The following is a 20,943-nucleotide window of genomic DNA, read 5'->3' on the forward strand; positions in this document are numbered from 1 at the left end:
GCATTTCCGCCACACCCAGAAGTGCTGGGGAGAAAGAAGACCAGGGACACCCAGGGTGCGCAGCCGGTACTTCCGCCACACTGGGGAGTGCCAGCGGAAGCTTATCGGGAAGCACCTGGAGCTTGTCCAGGGTGTGGATTAAAGGAGCCACCTCCCTCCAGTCGGGGGCTTGAGTCTGGTGGAAGAAGGACGAGGTCTTGGAGGAGAGGAGAGGAGTGGAGGCGGCCTGAAGAAAAGGAAGGCATCGGTTGTGAGGCCTGGACTTTGGTGGTTGTGGTGCACTTGTGTAAATAGGCTGTAAATAAACGTGTTGTGGGTGTTAAAACCATGTCTGCCTGTCTGTGTCCGGGCCGGGTTCCACAATACATACACACATAAAATAAATAAATAAATAAATAAATAGGACAAGTTACTGATCCTTGTCATTACTTTATTAAACAAAACTGTTTAATGTGACAAAGTAATTGCCCCCTGGACTCAGTACCTGTTCCCCCAGCTCTCCCAGTTACACCACCCGCACCCCATTGTTCCCTGATTCACTGTATCCATGACAACACACCCAAATAGAGACTGCTGTGACAAAGTATTTCATGCCATCTGACTTTTCACATTACATTCTTTTTCCCAGTGAAACATTTTCGGACCATCAATCCGATCTGTAATATGCAATAGAAGGAACACAACAGAAACACAAGTTATTGAGCCTTATTTCGTTAAAATTGAAACAATACAGTTTTATTGTAAAACAATAATAATCCCCCCGTAGTCAACACCTGTTCCCCCAGCTGTCCCAGTTACACCCACACCTCATCGTTCCCATCTCCCCATACGGTTGCCCACTCATCCGCTCAGAACTGCTTTAACTCACTAACAGTTTTCGGATCTTCAAGCATGAAATGCCCACCCAGTGCTCTGCCGCAGCATCTCACTGGGGGTTACGCTGACCATTCAGAAATTCAAATTGCCTTTTCTTCACCTCTATTTGTGGGATTTTGTGTGTTTCGGATTGTTGTCTTCATACATGCGCCAGATGTACTTCAGTAGCCTGCGTTTGACTTGGTGGTCTGACTTCACCTTGAATAATCAATCCTATGATGCACAGCTGAATTCAAGTGGTGGCAAATCCTTCAGATCCCTCATCCAAGTGACAGTTGCAATGAGGTTCTTACTGTAAAATGTATGATAGCTTTTTAGTACTATAAGGGGATTTCTGTTGGCCCATGTTGGCTTGTTTGTCATAGTGTACTTTTCATGATTTTTGGCCATCATGCAAACACTTGCAGATGAGCTGATTGAGGGGAACATGGGGGAAGGGCCACCGATGTAAAATGGTCAAAGGTAAATTATTATTATAAATTTTATAATGCATGGTATTGGAAATGCTTGTGTGACTGCGCTCATCTGTGGGAAACACTTCCCACAACTAGAACAATACATTGGCTTTACACAAGTATGAGTGCTTGTATGGTTAGTAAGCCACTGTTGTCAGACAAGCGTTTGCCACTTTTAGAACAGCAATGATTTCTCTCTCTCTCTGTGTCTGTCTCTAGTGTGGATTCTCATGTAGCTGTGAAGGCCTCTCATTTGTGAGCACTGATTGTCTGTTACGACTTTTGGTTTTTCTATTCTAATTTGGTATTGCCCCACCCTTAATTGGGTCATGCCCTAATTACCCATTTAAGTTGCTTATTTAACTCACCTGGGTTATGGATGGGGTGAAGGTTTTATAAATTAAGCTTCTTTGGGTTTGAGGTGAGAGAGAGAGAGAGAGAGGAGAAGGACAGAGCAAGGTATGGAGAGAGTTAGGGTCTAACTAACTAGGGTTGTCTGGCTTTGAGTTTTTTGGTTACTTATAAGGAATATACAGTAGTACCTTGAGACACGGAAGCCCCAACGTATGAGTTTCTTGAGATACGAGCCGTCACTAGGTCGATTTTTTGCCCTTGAGTTAACCCAAAATTCGAAATACGAGCCATCAAAGAGCTTGTCACCACAAATTCCGAGGAACTGACGACAGAGGAGTTGACAGAACTACAGACGCGGCAACATACGGAGGTTCTGCAGGAGATCGCTATCGCAGAGGAGGTGAGATAAAGGAAGTGTTTGCAACGTGGGAAAAAGTTTACGAATTTTAAAGAAAAGAAACACCCTGAAAAAAATTGCAACTGATCGCGCACCAGCGCTATTTAATGACACTTGACTTTATTGAAAAGAAACAACCTGAAAAAGTTGCAACTGATCACGCAGCAGCGCTATTTAATGGCACTTGCATAACTCATTTCAGAAACATTCTAAAGGGGAGGACTAAACAAAGCTCCTTGGACAGGTTTCTATTGATATGCCTTGAGAATGAAAAGGATGAAGGCGTGGCAAAAAAAAAACAAACTAGTGAAGAAGAAAATTAAATTAAGCAAAAGTGAAGTGAAAAAAAACAATACAATACGCTAATCGGCCTTGCCAACATCATCTGTTTATTTCTTTCGATTCTCTTTTATATATTCGGTTTCCTTTTGTTTGTATACAATATTTGTTCATTATAAATACATTTTTCTTATGTTGAAAACATATAATAAAAAATTGGGGTGGTATTTGGGGGGCTGGCATGAATTAATCTCATTTCAATTAATTTCAATGAGGAAAATTGATTTGAGATACAAACATTTTGACTTACAAGCTCGGTCACGGAACGAATTAAACTCGTATGTCAAGGTAAGCTAGCCTTTTAAGTAATTCAGAAAGTTTGTATCCTGCTGTAAACTTTGCAAAGTTAGGCAGCTATGTCAGTGTAGTTCTCCTGCCTTGCTTGTTTTGTGTAATTTTCTCCATATTTTGTGTTTTTTTTATTATTATTATTTTTAACAATAAACGGAGCCTGTTTTTATTTAGCTTTTTGTGTTTTGTCTCCCTCTCTCTATTTACATATCCCTAGACGTTTTGGTAGGCCATAACATTGTCACATTCTGGACTGCCATGACAATTTGCTTGAGGGTTAGTTTCTATCCATTCACCCATCCATTATCCAACCCGTTATATCCTTTAACTACAGGGTCATGGGGTCTGCTGGAGCCAATCCCAGCCAACACAGGGTGCAAGGCAGGAAACAAACCCCAGCACACACCCACACACCAAGCACACACACTAGGGACAATTTAGGATCAGCAACACACCTGATAAGCATGTCTTAGGATTGTGGGAGGAAACCCACGCAGGCACGGGGAGAACATGCAAACTCCATCCTGGTCTCCTAACTGCGAGGTAGCAGCGCTACCCACTGCGCCACCGTGCCACCGTTAGTTTCTATACAAGGGGTTATTTTTGATCATAGTCTAGACAGGAATTAGCATCAGATGTTAGGTGTAGCAATTTCCCCCTCAGGAGGGTTTGGCTCAGCACCTACTTTATTTCCAATGTGTCTAATGTGATGATTCATAAGTGAGGAAAGGACTTTAGCAGCACGTCTCCACGAGCTTAGAGTTTTGTTTTGATAGATCCTGTTGATTTCAACACTACTGGTAAACTTTTGGTGGTTTTATTCCACACTTGACACATTTCTGTTTGCAATTTTTTTTATTTTTTTTATTTCGTTTATCCTGTTGAGTGTACTGCGATGGGCTGGCGCCCTGCCCGGGGTTTGTTTCCTGCCTTGCACCCTGTGTTGGCTGGGATTGGCTCCAGCAGACCCCATGACCCTGTAGTTAAAGGATATAACGGGTTGGATAATGGATGGATGGATGTTCAGTGTAAATCCTCATGTGGCTATTAACATTATTTGAGAAAAGCTTCCAACAGTCTTAACAGCCGCGAGGGCTCTCACCAGTAGGGTTTTGTTTTTCCATGACTATATGGGTCACTGCTCTCGGAAAATCGTTTCCTCATTAGGGATGACAATAACGTTTTCGGTTCAAGATCACTGTGACAAGATCACGGGTAAAATGCAAATACAAACTTCAATGACTACATAAGGACATGGATTTGTTAAAGAAAACACAGGAAAACAAAGTAAGCAAGATATAAACAGAACCTAACAGCATCTGTCCATGAAGTCATTGTTGAGCTGTCCCGAACAGTTTCTGCTCAATATGAATTCTCATAGTTTGGTGAGCTGCACCTACGCCAATGTGGATTCTCTCAGGGTGAATTTCTCCAGATGTGTTTCGTGCTTTATTCCGGGCATGTGTGTTGCAGTACTATAAAGGTCATTCCTGTAAATTTGCAGCAATGTACATTGTGGCAAGCGGCTGGGGGTGGTGCCCAGCCGGGACACCCAGAAGGACCAGAGGAGGGATTACACCTCCTCCGGACCACGAGGGGGGCGACTGCCCTGGTTGCTTTGGGGTGGCTTGGAAGCTCAACCCTATAGGGGCCCGTGGTCACCTCCAGGGGGTGCCCCAATGCCTGAGGAGCCCTGAACACCCGGAAGTGCTGTGAGGAAGACGACCAGGGACACCTGGAGTGCTTCCAGGTGTGCAGCTGGTACTTCCGCCACACTGGGGAGTGCCAGTGGAAGCTAATCGGGAGGCACCTGGAGCTCGTCCGGGTGTGTATAAAAGGGGCTGCCTCCCTCCATTCGAGGGATGGAGTCGGGTGTGGAGTAGATGAAGTCTTGGAGGAGAGGAGAGGAGTGGAGGCGGCCTGAAGATAAGATAGAGGCATTGTGCGACCTGGACTTTGGGGGAGTTTTGGGGTTGTGGTGCACTTTTGTAAATATTAGTTGTAAAATAAATGTGTGTGGGGTGAACGAATGATGTCTACCTGTCTGTCTTCCACAACATGTTGCACATGTTCAATGTACAAGTTGTAATGAGAAATTCTCCTGGCAGTTTGTACAGAGTTCGAAAGGCAAGGAATTCTGAAAGTTTCTTTTAATGACACCTGTTCACCTTAGCAGCGTTTCCATTGGTTTATTCCACAGCTACCTCAACTGCAATTCTTGTTTTTTTTTCTCTAGCGTGAATGTTTGAGTGGCTGTTAAGGCTTCTTTTTTGTGAATACCTTTTACCACATTCAGGACAGCAATACGGCTTCTCCCCAGTATGAATTCGTTTGTGCTGCCGAAAAGCACTATGGCCAGAGAATCGTTTGCCACACTCAGAACAGCAATAGGGTTTTTCTCCAGTGTGGACTCTTGTGTGGCTCTGAAGAGCGCTACAGTCCGAGAATTGTTTGCCACATTCTGAACAGCTGTACGGCTTTTCCCCAGTATGGATTCGTGTGTGCCTCTGAAGAGCACTACTTTCAGAGAATTGCTTGCCACATTCTGAACAGTTATATGGTTTTTCTCCAGTGTGGACTCTTGTGTGGTTCTGAAGATGGCTGCTGTCAATGAATTGTTTGCCACATTCTGAACAGCAATATGGCTTTTCTCCAGTGTGAATTCGTGAGTGCCTCTGAAGCTGACTACTGTTAATGAATTGCTTCCCACATTCAGAACAGGAATAAGGTTTTTCTCCAGTGTGGATTCTCGAGTGGGTCCGGAAATCACCCAATAGTGAGAACCGTTTCCCACATTTTTGACAGCAATGGGGTTTCTCTCCAGTGTGAATTCTCATATGCCTGTTAAGACTCTGGTTGTCTGGGAAACATTTGCCACAATCAGAACAGCTGTACGGTTTTTCTCCGGTGTGAATCCGCGTGTGTCTCTGGAGATGACTTGTTTGTGAGAATCGTTTGCCACACTGTGAACAACAGTGGGGTTTCACTCCAGTGTGAATTTTCATATGCCTTCGTAGGCTGCTTTCTTGTATGAACTGTTTGCCACATTCACTACAATGATAAGCCTTCTCTCCACTGTGAATTCTTAAGTGGTTATGAAAATTACTTAGAAATGAGAATCCTTTACCACATTCATAACAACAATACGGCTTTTTCCCACTGTGCATTTTTGTATGATTTTGAAGACTCCTCTTCTGAAAGAATCTTTTGCCACATTCGGCACAGCTGAATGACTTATCTCCAGTACAAACACGTGTTTGCTTCAGAAAAACACTGTTAACGAGTAGTTGTTTACCACACTCCGGCCGGCAAAGGGGGATTTCTCCATTGTGAGCCCTTTCATGTCCAGAAAGACTTTTGCCGTGTGAAAATAGTTCAACATGTTCAGAACAGCCAGATAGCTTCTGAATTGTTTGGACTGACCCATCTTTACAGTCAGATTGGGTTTTAGAAGTTTCTCCACACTCTCGGTCATCATGTAAAGCCTCTTTATCCGAGTTACTCACCACTTGCTGTTCGGTGTTCACGGCTTCTCTCTTTGTTTGCTCAGCAGTAAGAGAACTGCACTCAAGAAAGGCTGCTGTCAAATTCTCTGATCCTCTTGTTGATTTCTGCATCTTCGTCTTGTACTGTTTGCACCAAGGGGGCATCTGAGCAAAAGAAGATGGGGCGAAGCTGCAGTTCTCAAGTAAATCTGCAATAATACAAACCATTCAGTTAAATGTTTTTAAATTAACAAACTATGACAAGTGATGAGCAGGAGTTACTGCCTCACAATGAGGCCCCGGTCCTAGTCGGGCCACTGTGTGTGGACATTGCATGTTCTCCTAGTGTCTGTTCACATTCTCCATCTTCCTCTTATATCCCACAAATGTGTCTGCTGTGTGTATCTCCGTCTGGTGGTGTGGCTGAGTGTGGAAGGGTGCACACCCTAAAGTGGACTGGCATTCCTTCACTCATGTGGATGGCAGCAGTGTGGTGTACTGGTTAAGGCTTTGGACTTCAAACCTTGAGGTTTTATAGGGTGGTCCAGATCTAATTATTCAATTTTCATTACGCTATAACTTATTAAGTTAATTACATAGAAAATCACCCGAAAAATCCTGGACCATCGAGAAGTGTGTGAACTGACGACATGAAAAATCGTCTTCACTCTGAACTGGAATCGTCCGCCCACATAAATCTGATCTGGATCTGCATAATTAGATCTGGACCACCCCGCAGATTCAGTTCCCACTGCTAACACTGTGCAGACATAAGCAAGTCACTTCACCTGCCATGGCCCGAATCAGAACATACCAAAAGAAATGGAACCAATTGTATCTCAGATTTGTAAGTCGCCTTGGATAAAGGCATCAATTAAATAAGTAGACAGCAAATAACAATATCTGCCTTACTTCAGAGCTGCCCACAATTCCAAGTTAAGAAAATGGATTGATAGAACAGAGCTGGTGAAGCAGGGGTGTCACGTGAAGTCAGGTAAACTCAAGTTGAAGCCCCTCCATTTCCAGTGGTCCATATATTCACCCTTTGTTTGTTTTGCTGCTCTTAAGTCTCATTTTCTTGTCCCTCCCATTTTTATTGAGTTGTCCTTCCTGATCTTGAACAGGACCTTCTGGGGCTGCTGGGATAGGCTCTGGTCTGATAGGCTCGATGCAGCACGCTTGAAAATTATGGTATGTCACATATGTATTCCAGCCCCGGGTACCTTATTGAATCACTGAACTGTCCCCACACATGCTTTATGTGCTTGACATAAAGAGGATTGTAAGGAAGGGCAGTGAGCTGAACACACGTTTGATGGATGCACAACTTTTCACAATTTAAAAAGAAGGAGGAGAAGAAAGACAAAGCTTGCCAAGGAGAGAGAGAGAGAGAAAGAAAGAAAGAAAGAAAGTGTGTTTGTGCTTGTTGGGACAATGAAACTGTAAACAAACCTCACATGTGCTTGAAGAAGAAGAAGAAGAAGAACTAGAACTGGAGGACGAGGAGGAGGAGGAGAAAGAGAAGAGAGAAAAATAAAGAAGAGAAAGAAAGTAAAAGAAGAAAGTGCATGTGTGCTTGTTGGGACGCTGGAACTGTAAATAAACCTCACATGTGCTTGAACAAGAAGAAGAAAAAGAAGAGGGGAGGAGAAAGACAAAGCTTTCTAAGGAGAGAGGAGGAGAAAGAGAAAAAAAGAGAGAAAAATAAAGAGAAAGAAAGAAAGTGCTTGTTGGGACACTGAAACTAAATAAACCTCACGTGTGCTTGAAGAAGAAGATTCTAAAAGATGCATTTGTCACACTGATTGGTGTTGCTGCTTCGTGCCGCGGTTTTGCTTCTGCTCTGGCCACTGTGTCTGCGGACTTTGCATGTTCTCACGTGTACAATGATTTACTTGCCCGATGCTTTAATCCAAAGTGACTTCCAACATTTGAGATCTAATTGGAGCAGAGGCGGGTGAAGTGACTTTCTCAGGGTGACATGGTGTCAGTGGCAGGATTTGAACCCACAACCTTATGGCTTGAAGTCCACAGCCTTAACCGCTGCACCACACTGCCTGCCACTGCTCTCCTGGGGTCTGTTCACGTTCTCCATCTCCCTCTCATATCCCGCAAGTTGCGTCTGTTGTGTGAAGTTCTATCTGGTGTGACACAGTGTGGATGTGTGCGCCAGTGTGCCCTACAGCAGACTGGAATCCATTCTCAGGTTGATGGCAGTGTGGCGTAGTCATTAAGGCGTTGGACTTTGGGTACAAATCTGACACCAGTGTGTGACACTGTCACTTCACTTGCCTGTGTGCCGACTGGAGAAACAATAGAAATGAAAATAGTTGTTTCTTAGATGTTGCGAGACGCCTTGGATAATGGTGTCAGCCAAACAAGCTAATAAATAATAATGATAATAATAATGATGTCTACCTTATTTCAAAGCTGCCTACAACTCCAGGTTAAAAAAAAAAAAAAGATGGATGGATGGAATCTGACAAGTGGATCTGGTGAAGCGTTAAACACCATCTGGTGTGGATGGGGGTGCCAGCGTGCCCACTAGTGCTCTCTCATCTTGACGTCTGCCTCACTTTAAAAGCTGCTGCCTAGAACTCCAGACTAAGACCACTGGATGGGTGCATTAGAATGGGACCTGACTAGTGGAGCTGATATTAATGAGGATCTTCATCCACATGCAAGACGCCATTTAAGTCCAGGTCCGGTTGTCCCTATTGCTCAAGCACTCTTTGTTACATGCACTGCCCTCATTTCAGCCTCGTTTTCTTCTTGTTGCTCCTCTCATTTCTATCCTCTCAATCCAGAACAGAACCCTGTGGTGAGTTTGTCGAAATGAGTGATGGACTCAGCCACAGGGCTTTGTCTTTTTCCATCCTAACTGCTGACATTTGCTTCCGCTGTGATACACTGTAGATAATGGAGAGGGGCTGGGTGGGAATATGTAAGTCATTGTCAGTCAGTTAGTCAATCTCCAACCTGCTATATCCTAAATACAGGGTCACAGGGGTCTGCTAGAGCCAATCCCAGCCAGCATAGGGCACCCTGGGCAGGGCATCAGCCCACTGCAGGGCACACACACACTAGGCACAATTTAGGATCGCCAACGCACCTAACCTGCATGTCTTTGGACTGTGGGAGGAAACCCACGCAGACACGTTGAGAACATGCTTACTCCGAGCAGGGAGGACCCGGGAAGCGAACCCACAGGTCTCCTAACTGCGAGGCAGCAGTGCTACCCACTGTGCCACCAAGCCGCCCACAGGACCTAAAATGTATCTTTCAAAATTGAACATATAAACACAAGCACCTGAATTAATGTGGGACAACTGTGTAGAGTTCTATCCCCAAACATTGTCCATATTGATTTTGCATGTTCTCTGATTGTCTGCCCAAGTGTTTTGTTAGGAGAAGGTGACCACAAATTGGCCCAATGTGTGTGGGTGAAAGGGCCTGAGATGGACTGGCACCCGTCTGGGACGTTTAATTGGATTGGCACGGTCTAACAGTATTTTATGTTTCATGCAAACTGGAGTGAATCTTCTTACCATCCTCACCCCCCATACTGTGTTAAGCATATCTTAAATATAAACGTCGACGTGTGGAAGTGTGTCTGTCTGTGTGTCTGTCTGTCGTGGCAGACGGCTGGGACGCCTCTTCAGCATATGGCCCGGGGGGAACAGGCATGGGCTGTACAATACCTAACCCTGGGATGCTAGATGGCATCCCCCCTGGATGGCAGTGGTGCTTTGAGGTTGTTGAGTTCAAGGGGTGCCACAAGGGGGCGCGGCAGTGGCTCGTGAGCCTGTGTGGGCGGCTCTTCCGCCACACCTGGAAATGAGCAGTCAAGCACCTGAAGCACTTCCAGGTGGCTTATAAAGGGAGCCAGCAGCCATGGATCCGCTCACATAAATCAAAGTCATCCAGATGATCTGGATCTGCATAATTCGATCTGGACCACCCTGCAGATTCAGTTCCCACTGCTAACACTGTGCAGACATAAGCAAGTCGCTTCACCTGCCATGGCCCGAATCAGAACATACCAAAAGAAATGGAACCAATTGTATTTTCAGATTTGTAAGTCGCCTTGGATAAAGGCATCAATTAAATAAGTAGACAGCAAATAACAATATCTGCCTTAATTCAGAGTTGCCCACAATTCCAAGTTAAGAAAATGGATTGATAGAACAGAGCTGGTGAAGCAGGGGTGTCACGTGAAGTCAGGTAAACTCAAGTTGAAGCCCCTCCATTTCCAGTGGTCCATATATTCACTCTTTGTTTGTTTAGCTGCTCTTTAAGTCTCATTTTCTTGTCCCTCCCATTTTTATCGAGCTGTCCTTCCTGATCTTGAACAGGACCTTCTGGGGCTGCTGAGATAGGCTCTGGTCTGCTAGGCTCGATGCAGCACGCTTGAAAATTATGGTATGTCACATATGTATTCCAGCCCCGGGTGCCTTATTGAATCACTGAACTGTCCCCACACATGCTTTATGTGCTTATGACATAAAGAGGATTGTAAGGAAGGGCAGTGAGCTGAACACACGTTTGATGGATGCACAACGTTTCACAATTTAAAAAGAAGAAGGAGGAGGAGGAGGAGAAGAAGAAAGACAAAGCTTGCCGAGGAGAGAGAGAGAGAGAGAGAGAGAGAGAGAAGAAAGAAAGAAAGAAAGAAAGAAAGAAAGAAAGTTGCGACTGTGTTGTTGTACTTGTGGGAATGGGGAAGACGTTTCCCTATGTTAAAATCCCTGTGTGCTTTGTCTGTCTGTCTGTCTGGGCTCGCCTTTACACTGTCCAGCCTAGAAGTGAGAGGTGGAGTCGGGCTAAGGGCTCCATCTCTGAGGATACACAAGCGAGGTCGGCATGTTGGCAAAACGAAACCTCAGAAGAAAGACCCACTCGCTTAGCTGCTTAACACACAAGCGATGCAAGCACATCAGCAAAACGAAACCTCCTAGGAGAGACCCGCCCAGAGCAGTTCCTTTCAAATGACCTGACATCTCTGCATTTTAATTTATTTTTCTGACGACTTATAGTAGTTTCTAGGACCCCCGGGCTTTTTTTATTTTTTACAGCACAGCTAGTATTACATAACAGTCAGTGTACGGATAGGGCCGAGAGGTGGGAAACGTGTCTAGCAATCTCTCTCTCTCTCTCTCTCTGTGTTTGAGAACGAGACGCTGTGGACACAAGACCCCAAAACTGAATCCCCCGGTCTGAATGAAACATGACAGTATTGGAATAAGACAGACGTCTGCCAATTTTGACCACAGATTCTCCTGGAGTTTTAACTATAATTCATAGATGTAACAATCGTGTGTTTCCTTTGTGCCTTAACTGCTGCATCACTGAGGAAATACACTTTTTGTCGTTTTCTTTTCCTTAAACCCGATCACAATACAGGCCTGCAGTGTTCCACAGTTAAAACCACAGATTTATAAACAGAAAGATGCACACTTTGGCACTTTAGATCGCTTTACCATCTGTTAAGCGTCCTCAGTGAATGATTTGGGATGCCTGCTATCATTAGATGTCACGTACCTAAGCAACTGGCCTCCATTGAAACTCAATTTAGGAGCAGATCTCAGTCTCAGGTCTGCCAGGTAAAAAGGGCGACCACAAAAGACTACAAAAATGTTCTCTTTTTTTTTTTTTTTTTTTAAATATAAGCGCATGACTTACTTGTTCTAACACTCCTAGATGACCGCAGCTCTTCTTCTTTCCCGTTTCCTTCATCGATTTCCTCTTCAGACTCGCATACTTCAGACTTCAGCTCTGTGGGATTCTGCTGGGTAGCCAGCCATCCCGAATGAGTGGACCAGGGCCGTGCACCGGAATGGGCGTCTGCGCAGACACCCTGCCTTAAAATCTTCTCGTGTGCACGCTCTTCCACTGAAAAATCGTCCAGATCCTCCCCTTTCACTTCACCAGTCCCCCCCTTGGACTCCTCCTCGTTCGACAGCGAAATTCTTTCTTCGCACGACTCCACTTTCACTCCCCATTCCTCTGGGGCACCCCCGTCACAATCCTCTTGTTTAATGCAAGCCAGTCGTGGATCCACGCCATCCTCTGTGTCGGAGGCCATGTTCCCCCTGTGTGAAACTCTTCCCTACCGCAAAGTGAACGCTCTTCTCTTCTAGAGATTTCTGTCCCGCCTGGATGACCCCAGGACATTAGACGCCTCACCACATGGTCATGGGAATTGCGAAAGAGGCTCCCTTTGTAATCTGTCAAGATAAAAGGGACAAAATCATTTGTGCCATCGGCAAAATAACTTGAAGGCATTTCAGTTGTAATGTCCAGTTTTACAGAAAAACTACCAACTACGTTTAAAAAAAGAGAGAGACTTGACAGGCTGTGAACCCTCCACGTCAGCTCAAGACGTTCTCAGCAGATTTGATATGAAAACCTACTAACTATGGAGACAAAGACGGTGCAATGGCTGACCCTGCGCTCTGACACCAAGGGGTATGCGAAAAGTCACAAATTCTGAATACAAGAAATTGTATATGTATAATAAAGAAGAATAAAGAACAACAAAGTCCAGGTGATCCATGCAATGTCACAAACAAGGTGAGGGGAGAGCGTTTAAGGCTTTTTTTTATTGTGAATCATCTCAAACTGGCAACACAAGTCTAATTAGGCTGCTCTGCTATTTAAGTGAGACTGAAGCTCATCAGTGTGTGTCCTCAGCAGAAGCCGCCATCTTCTATAGAGTCGTCCAAGTGAAAGCTCATGTAAAGCAGTGCATCATCTTCACATCCTCTTCAGGCTCGGTCGACAAACCACAGAATGATTGTAAGTGTGCACAAGCGCCCATCCTCTTCTTGACCCTCCATGAGGATTTTTTTGCCCTTTCTGCCCAATAGAAGCCCACCCGGTTGTGGGTGTTTATGCTTATGTCGTGGCCTGCCTGAAAGTTTGCAGTGTGAAACGCAACTGGAGAGTGAAACAAAGTAACAAGTCCTGCCCTGATTTGGCACAAAGCAAACACATCATGTGAGTGAAGATGTCCTACGACTAAACGGCCAGCAATCAGGTGGGAGGTCTTGAAAGGCACAAAGAAAAACTTCCTGCGGAAAGTTCTGGATTTTCAAACCAGCAAGTCATTTGAAATGATCAAAGCCTGGGTGTCTGTGGGTCGAATGAGAGTGTACCTCACTCCAGCCTTTAACTAATGAATTAATTGGAGTCGTAAACCTTCTTAAAATGGCGAGGATCGATAAAGGGAGCATAGGAGTCTAAGGCTCAGATTTATTAAACTTGCATATGCCCAAAATGAGGCCTGAAATGTGCATAGACAACTTTCTAAACAACTGTCAGGTCTTAAAGACTTAAACATGATGGGGAAAACAAGCAGGTGGTGTCCTGATGATGGACAATCTGACCAGCAGACTACCATCTGTGAGACTCGAGGACTGTGTGAGCAACACAAGGAACAGGCCTGTCACCATTACTCTGTACACCTCAGGCTAGAAATATAACAGCAGGTCAGGTCAGATGTTTCTGCATGTATGGGGTCTACCGATAAAGGGGGATGAGAAAGACGAGAGAAGGACTTTGAGAATTGTCTGCAACTTAACATCAGCAAAACCATGAAACTGCTTATTGACTTTCATCACACTAAAGAGACTCAATGTCTGGTCACCATTTAGGGAGTGCATGTAACGGTGGTCCACTGCTAAAAGTACTTGGGGGTCTGCATCAGTGAGAGGTTGGACACACAGGAACTACAGTATAGAAGAAGAGGCAGAGCAGGCTCTTTTACTCTTAAGACATTGTGTTCCTTTAATGTGGGAAGTTACCTCCTTCACATCTTCTACCACTCTGTGATGGCCAGTGTGGTGTGCTGGGCTGGTGGCATCACTTCAACAGAGGACCACCGAATCAACGAGCTAATTAACAAGGCAGGCTCAGATATGGGATGCACTCTGGACCCCCTGAAAAGGTCGTAGCGAAGGTGAAAATTAAAACAAATCTGAGTGCCGCTATGAACAACGCTGCGCATCCTGTCTGTGACACACCAGCACTGAGGACTTTCAGCCAATGAATCATTCAGCAGATGTGTGTCAAGAAGAAAGACCGGGGGTCCTTAATAGCAAGAGCAATAAGCAAATATAGCACATCACTGGGACTGCCAAGTCAGGAATCTTCTTAATTTTGAAAGTTTCTTCCTTTTAGTCATTTTGGTGCGAGTTCAAACCACAGTGTGTGTGTGTGTGTGTGTGTGTGTGTGTGTGTGTGTGTGTGTGTTGTGTGTGTACATCAGTATATTTATCTATGCATGTACGTATTAAAGGAGCTTCTGTAAACAGACAATTTCCCCCTATGTATCCATCCATCCATCCTTACATAGAGCCTTTCACATCTATCTATCTATTTTATAGGGCTTTTCACACTGCTCTCTCTCTAGTATATAATGCCTTTATCTGTCTGCTTAGCTATCACAACCTTGTATATAGTGCTTTTCTCGACCGATCTATCCCTCTATTATATAGTGCCTTTCACTCTATCAGTCTATGTATTATATTATATTGTGCCTTTCAATCTATCACTTTATCTATCGGTCTCTGTATTATATTATATTGAGCCTTTCATGCTCTCTATTATATAGTGCCTTTCACTCTGTCACCATTCACTCTATCTACATATCCCTCTATTATATAGTGTCTTTCACTCTATTGGTCTATGTATTATATTATATAGAGCCTTTCACTATATCTACATATCCCTCTATTATATAGTGTCTTTCACTCTATTGGTCTATGTATTATATTATATAGTGCCTTTCACTCTGTCACCTTTTACTCTATCTATCCACCTATTATATAGTGCCTTTCACATATATATCTTTCTGTCTCTAGAATATACAGCTTTTCACCTCTATGTATCACACACTGCCATTCACATCCATCTATCTATTACAGAGTGCCTTTCACATCTATTTTATAGTGCCTTTCACACTTCTCTCTCTCTCTAGTATATAATGCCTTTATCTATCTACCCATCTATCCTTATATAGTGCCTTTCACTCCATCACCATTTACTCTGTTGGACTATGTATTATATTATATAGAGCCTTTCACGATATCTATATATCCCTCTATCTCTATCCCTGTATAATATAGTGCCTTTCACTTTATGTAATCGGTCTATGTATTATATTATATAGGGCCTTTCACTCTCTCTATTATATAGTGCCATTCCCTCTGTCACCTTTTACTCTATCTATCCACCTATCATATAGTGCCTTTCACATATATATCTCTCTAGACTATAGAGCCTTTCACTCTACCTATCTATCACCTTTCCCTCTATCTATATCTCCATCTATCTATCTTTACAGAAAATCTGCCCCATGCCAACACACCATTTTGGAGAGAGACAGGGAACCAGCGACACCCTTGATCAAGCACGGAAATGCAGACAATTCTCACCCGTACAAATCCGTACCACCGACAAACAAATTAAACATCAGAGGTACTGAATGCGATGCACAGACTGTATTGCTGATCCCTTTTAAGAAAGCTGATGCTGCATATTTACATGCAAGAATACCTTTGTGTTATTTACTTATTTATTTATTTTTGGGTAGTTGCCACTTCTCAGCATCACAACTGAATGCCATCCCTTGTTGTCAGCAACTCCATTTAGTAAAAGTACAGACGCGATTCCCTTGCTGCCTACAGAAGGCTCTGAATCTCCTGCCCTACAGCCAATTCATAGCCTAATGGTTTGGTGCTGCTCGATGATGATGCAAATGGTCAGTTACAAAGTGAAGGAGCTTTTTTAAGGACTGGCATGATGTTGACTGGCTTACGTGCCACTGTCTTAGAACTTTGTGCTGAATTGGGCCTGGCTTTAGACAGGAGACCACTGGACATTGGTCTCTATGTGTCCATAGGCAGATTTTAACAACAGCTGGCTTTATGGCATCAGACACCTACTGAGGAGAGCTGGACATCTCTGGACTTAGTCTGTCCTGAGATGAAACACCGCACAGGAGAACTGTGTTTTGTGCTTCAACGACTCTCCGTACCAAAGAGGAGAGCTGTTATCAGCGTCTGTTAAGGTACAGCGGTGTGTCAGTACCCAAGGCACTGAGATGTCATGAAAGGCAGCTGGCAGGGAGCAGGCAAAAAGAGAAAAGTGGAGGCCATTAAAGGAGAGCAGGTGAACCCTGTGGTCTGATGGTCAGTTTAGGGTCCACACTTACTGTGTGCTGTTTATTGATTAACCCAGCCACAGGGGAGGCACAAACCAGTGTGTTTCTACTCGCCGACCCCAAGCCCAGATAAATGGGGCAGGTTACATCAGGAAGGGGGTCAGAAGAAGAAGAAGAACTTTGAATGCTGGCAGTATGACTCGTAAGGGGAGAGAGTTAGTAGATATGATGGGGAGAAGGAAGGTCGATATATTGTGTGTGCACGAGAGTAAATGGAAGGGGAGTAAGGCCTGGTGGATCAGAGGTGGATTCAAATTGTTCTATCATGGTGTGGATGGGAGGAGAAATGGAGTAGGAGTTATTCTGAAGGAACAGCATCTTAATAGTGTTTGAAGGTGAAAAGAGTATCACGCAGAGTAATGATTATGAAGCTGGAAATTGGAGGTGTGATGGTGAATGTTGTTAGGGCATATGCACCACAAGTTGGGTGTGCGATGGAGGAGAAAGAAGATTTCTGGAGTGAGCTGGATGAAGTGATGGACAGAGAGTGGTGATTGGAGCAGATTTCAATGGACATGTTGAAGGTAACAGAGGAGACAAGGAGGTGTTGGGTAGGTATGGTGTCAAGGAGAGGAATGAAGGTCAGAGCATTGAGCAGATGAAAAGATTACTTTGAGAGGCTGATGAATGAAGAGAACGAGAGAAAGAAGAGGTTGGATGATGTGGAGATAGTGAATCAGGAAGTGCAAAGGATTATGAAGGAGGAAGTAAGGACAGCTATGAAGATGATAAAGAATGGAAAAGTCATTGGTTGAGATGACATACCAGTGGAAGCCTGGAGGTGTTTAGGAGAGAGGGAGTTTTTAACCAGATTGTTTAATGGAATCTTGTGAAAGTGAGAGGATGATGAGTAGTGGAGAAGAAGTGTACTGGTGCCGATATTTAAGAATAAGGGGAATGTGCAGAAATGCAGTAACTACAGGGGAATAAAATTGATGAGCCATAGCATGAAGTTATGGGAAAGAGTATAGGAAGCTCAGTTAAGAAGTGAGGTGATGATTAGTGAGCAGCAGGATGGTTTCATGCCAAGAAAGAGCCCCACAGATGTGATGTTTTCTCCGAGGATGTTGATGGAGGAGTACAGAGAAGGCTAGAAGGAGTTGCATTGCATCTTTGTGGACCTGGAAAAAGCAAATGACAGGGTGAGTGAGAGGAGCTGTGGTGTTGTATGAGGAAGTCGGGAGTGGCAGAGAAGTACGTAAGAGTTGTACAGGATATGTACGAGATAAGTGTGACAGTGCTGAGGTCTGCGGTAGGAGTGACGGAGGTGGGATTACATCATGGATCGTCTATGAGCCCTTGCTTATTGTCAATGGTGATGGACAGGCTGACAGACGAGATTAGACAGGAGTCCCGGTAGAATGTGACGTTTGCTGATGACATTGTGACCTGTAGCGAGAGTAGGGAGCAGATTGAGGAGACCCTGGAGAGGTGGAGATATGAGAGGAGAGGAATGAAGGTCAGTAGGACCACCAGGACAGAATAGTAGGCAGGATTAGATTCTCACTATTAAAAGTTCAATTTTTCATAAAGGTAACAGAATTGCTAAGGTTAGCCCCAGCTATGGCAATGAATGACCCCATTAATGGACAGAACTGAGGGGCACAGAACAGAAGAATGGACAATGAAATGTTGAATACAAGTCTTTGAAAGAGATTAAGAACAGTTTTATACGTCCGTTATTCATTGTGCAAGTAGCTGATAGGGGGACATGCAGACCCAGCTGTGAAATGAGTGACCCCCTGCAGTGTAAAAAGACCAAAGAGCACAGTAGACATGAAAGTGCAATAGAAGACAACCTTACAACCTTTTTAAACAGATTTTGGATAATATTCTACCCATCCAATGTTAATTTTGCAAGCAGTAGTTGGGGGCGCACATTTTTACAGCCAAGTTCCAGCCGTGGGAATGAATGTCCCTTTCTAGCAGATATGATGGTGGGCACATTGGAGAAGACAGGACTCTAGTAGATTGTTCTATAATAATATTAAAGCCATTTTGCACATTTCCAGCGATCTAACGTTCATTTTGCAGACAACAGTCGGTGTGCCATAAATAACAAAGACATTTACTTATATAGCGTCTTTCCTATGCTCAAGATGCTTACCACAAAAAGGCCCAGCCGTAGAAATCAGTGACTCCTCCAGCGAAAAAGTAAAATAAATTAGAACGGACATTGAAAACCACGGGGCACCAACGTCTTCATGACACCCTGCGCATACTTCAATCGGAGGCGCGGTAGCCGAGCGATCAGCAGAGCGAGCGGCTGCGCGTGCACGAGATCGGCGCCCCGAAGTGCACGAGCAAGAAAACTACAGATGAAGGCTTAATGTCTGCACGAATCACAGGTGCCCTGAGCACACAGGGCACTGGAATCAACGGAACAAAGCAACACCAAGTCTGAAAATTTCAGTGAGCAGTAAAATCACGAAGGTAGCGAGCGACTGCTTGCCTCTATCAAATCACCGGCCATTAGGCACCTCCTAAAACCTGGAGCCCCTCAGTGTGTTGCCCCCATCCCCGTCTCACCTTACGCACTTTTTGTCGTCCTTGTGGCCTAAAAGAAGTCCGGACACGTGTGGTGAATTGAAGACAAAATGAGCGCTCGGAGAAATAGAAGAGCGGTCTGCAGCGGAAACAAGAAAACGTCATCAGCAGACGACGAGGACTCGTGACCCCGCCCACGCTCTCAAGAGTCAGACTGCTCCAACTGCAATGTGAGGCAAGCAATTGCAAGAAGAAGAGAAAAGAAGAAAAACGACACGGATAAGGAGCGGGAGTGTCAGGGATTAGCGGGAGAATACTGCAGGGAAGTGCGAGTCGCTGCTGTCGGCGGCGGGAGTCACTCAGTTTTAGTGGTGAGTAGCACCCACCCGTTTACTTTCACGCTGGTTCAGGTCTCCAGAATACCGTATAAGCCGCTCGCCCGTTCCGTTTCCCGTTCAAATTGTTCACAATGCTTGGGAATTCACAAAACTCCAGGTTGAATGTTTCACAAGGACATTTATCCAAGCAGAGTTTAAAATACGATCAGAGTACTGGAGGAAATTGCACGATGGGGCCGCAGCACAGCCTTGTGGTGTCAAAAACACCCCCCGAACTGATCGCCAGTCCATCACAGGAGACAAACACGCTTACTCGTGTTTGATGCAACTTCCGATAGAGTCGTCGAATTACAAAGACATACAGATGACTTTAGTGAAGGGACGAGAGAATTGTGAGGAATTCATCTTAAACGAGAAAGAAATGACACCTAGGGGTCAGTTAACGGGGGCCACGCCACGCTTGTTAAAAAAAAAAAAAAGTACCCCAAAATGATAGTTGAGTAAAAAATTGAAGCATCTTATTTCAAAAGCACTCAAGTGCCTAAAGCAAAATACATGTTGTAATAATGAAAAGGCGCAGGGCTTTGACTAGCACGAGGGTGGGCAACGGCTGCAGGTTTTCGTTCCAACCCAATTGCTTAATTAGAAAGCAAATCCCTGCTAGTCCCGGGACATTGCAGACTAACAAGCCATAAAATTAAACAATGTTAAGTTCGTATATTGTTTATTTTTCAATGTCACATTTTTCTCTTAGGTGTTTTATTAAACCAAATAGTGCAGGATGAACCCACACAGTTGTAAGTGGAAACGAGTCAGGTGGGGAAACTGCTGGCTCTTTTGTCATTTGCATCTTATTAGTAATACGGAGCCTTGTTCAAAAAGCGGCCGCCATCTCCTTCTTGTTGTTTGTTTTAGACTGGCCAACCCCTACTACAAACCCTGAACTTAAGGGGTCGTGGGGCTAAGGTCAGGTACACCAGGGTCGCTAATCTTAAAAATTTAGAGTAGGTGCCTAATCTTAAAAGCAAGTGGCATCTGCTTTTTGAACAAGAACCATAATAAGGAGCCATTAAAACACTGAATGCAGCTGTTTAAGGCTAACATTTGGGGAGCCTTAACAAGCAAGATGATCAAAATGTCACTTGAGCATTACATGCATCATCGACAATAATTGACTTCCCATTGAGAAAATGGGTTGGAACAAAAAACCTGCATTGCCCACCCCTGGTGTAGCACAGTGGTTCTCAACCAGCGGGTCGCCGGACGCCTAACACGGTTTGTCAGCTTAAGTTAAAATAAATAAATCAGCCATCGCTTTCATGTTTTCGGGAGATACAGATTGTAGATTTCACTTCTGCACCACCGTTGCCAACTATTTTCAATGGAAAGTCGCTAACGCAGGCTCGAAAAATCACCAGAAGTCGCTGGATGACATTAGTATCTCATTTGCTAAACGTATTAACCCTTCCCCCCTCGATTTTTCTGTTTTATGGGAAAAAATATTTTGTGAGATATTCTAACTTTGGGATGTGAAGGAAGCTCAAAAGTGAAAAAAAGTATCTCTGTTATATAATAGCTGCCAAATACTTCAGTCTTCTGAAAGTCGATCCACTTACTATGTGGTGCGCACAGTTCGGCAGCATCCACTTTCACTTCCGTGTTTCGCGGATTCTATGCCAGTCTCCCCAGTCTGCGC

The 20,943-nt window shown here is 44.3% G+C and overlaps 2 protein-coding genes across 3 annotated transcripts in view; one reads left to right on the plus strand and one right to left on the minus strand.

The window, feature by feature from the left end:
- LOC120528912 (zinc finger protein 420-like) overlaps positions 1-20,943 on the plus strand; it is a 58,905-nt gene that overhangs the window by 19,168 nt on the left and 18,794 nt on the right. The window lies entirely within an intron of this gene.
- LOC120528200 (gastrula zinc finger protein XlCGF26.1-like) overlaps positions 4,499-20,943 on the minus strand; it is a 22,862-nt gene continuing 6,417 nt past the window's right edge. Inside the window, exons 1-3 of one of the 2 annotated variants that reach the window (XM_039752285.1) lie at positions 18,952-19,275; positions 11,880-12,424; positions 4,499-6,406 (exon numbers count right to left, since the gene is read on the minus strand). In XM_039752285.1, coding sequence (XP_039608219.1) covers positions 4,902-6,406; positions 11,880-12,282 — 1,908 coding nt within the window. In that variant the 5' untranslated portion in view covers positions 12,283-12,424; positions 18,952-19,275 and the 3' untranslated portion in view covers positions 4,499-4,901. Of the gene's footprint in view, positions 6,407-11,879; positions 12,425-18,951; positions 19,276-20,943 lie in introns of those variants that run through there. The other variant, XM_039752286.1, reaches the window with a different exon arrangement.

Source organism: Polypterus senegalus, chromosome 4, assembly GCF_016835505.1.
Source record: "Polypterus senegalus isolate Bchr_013 chromosome 4, ASM1683550v1, whole genome shotgun sequence".
Classification (NCBI taxonomy): Eukaryota; Metazoa; Chordata; class Cladistia; order Polypteriformes; family Polypteridae; genus Polypterus; species Polypterus senegalus.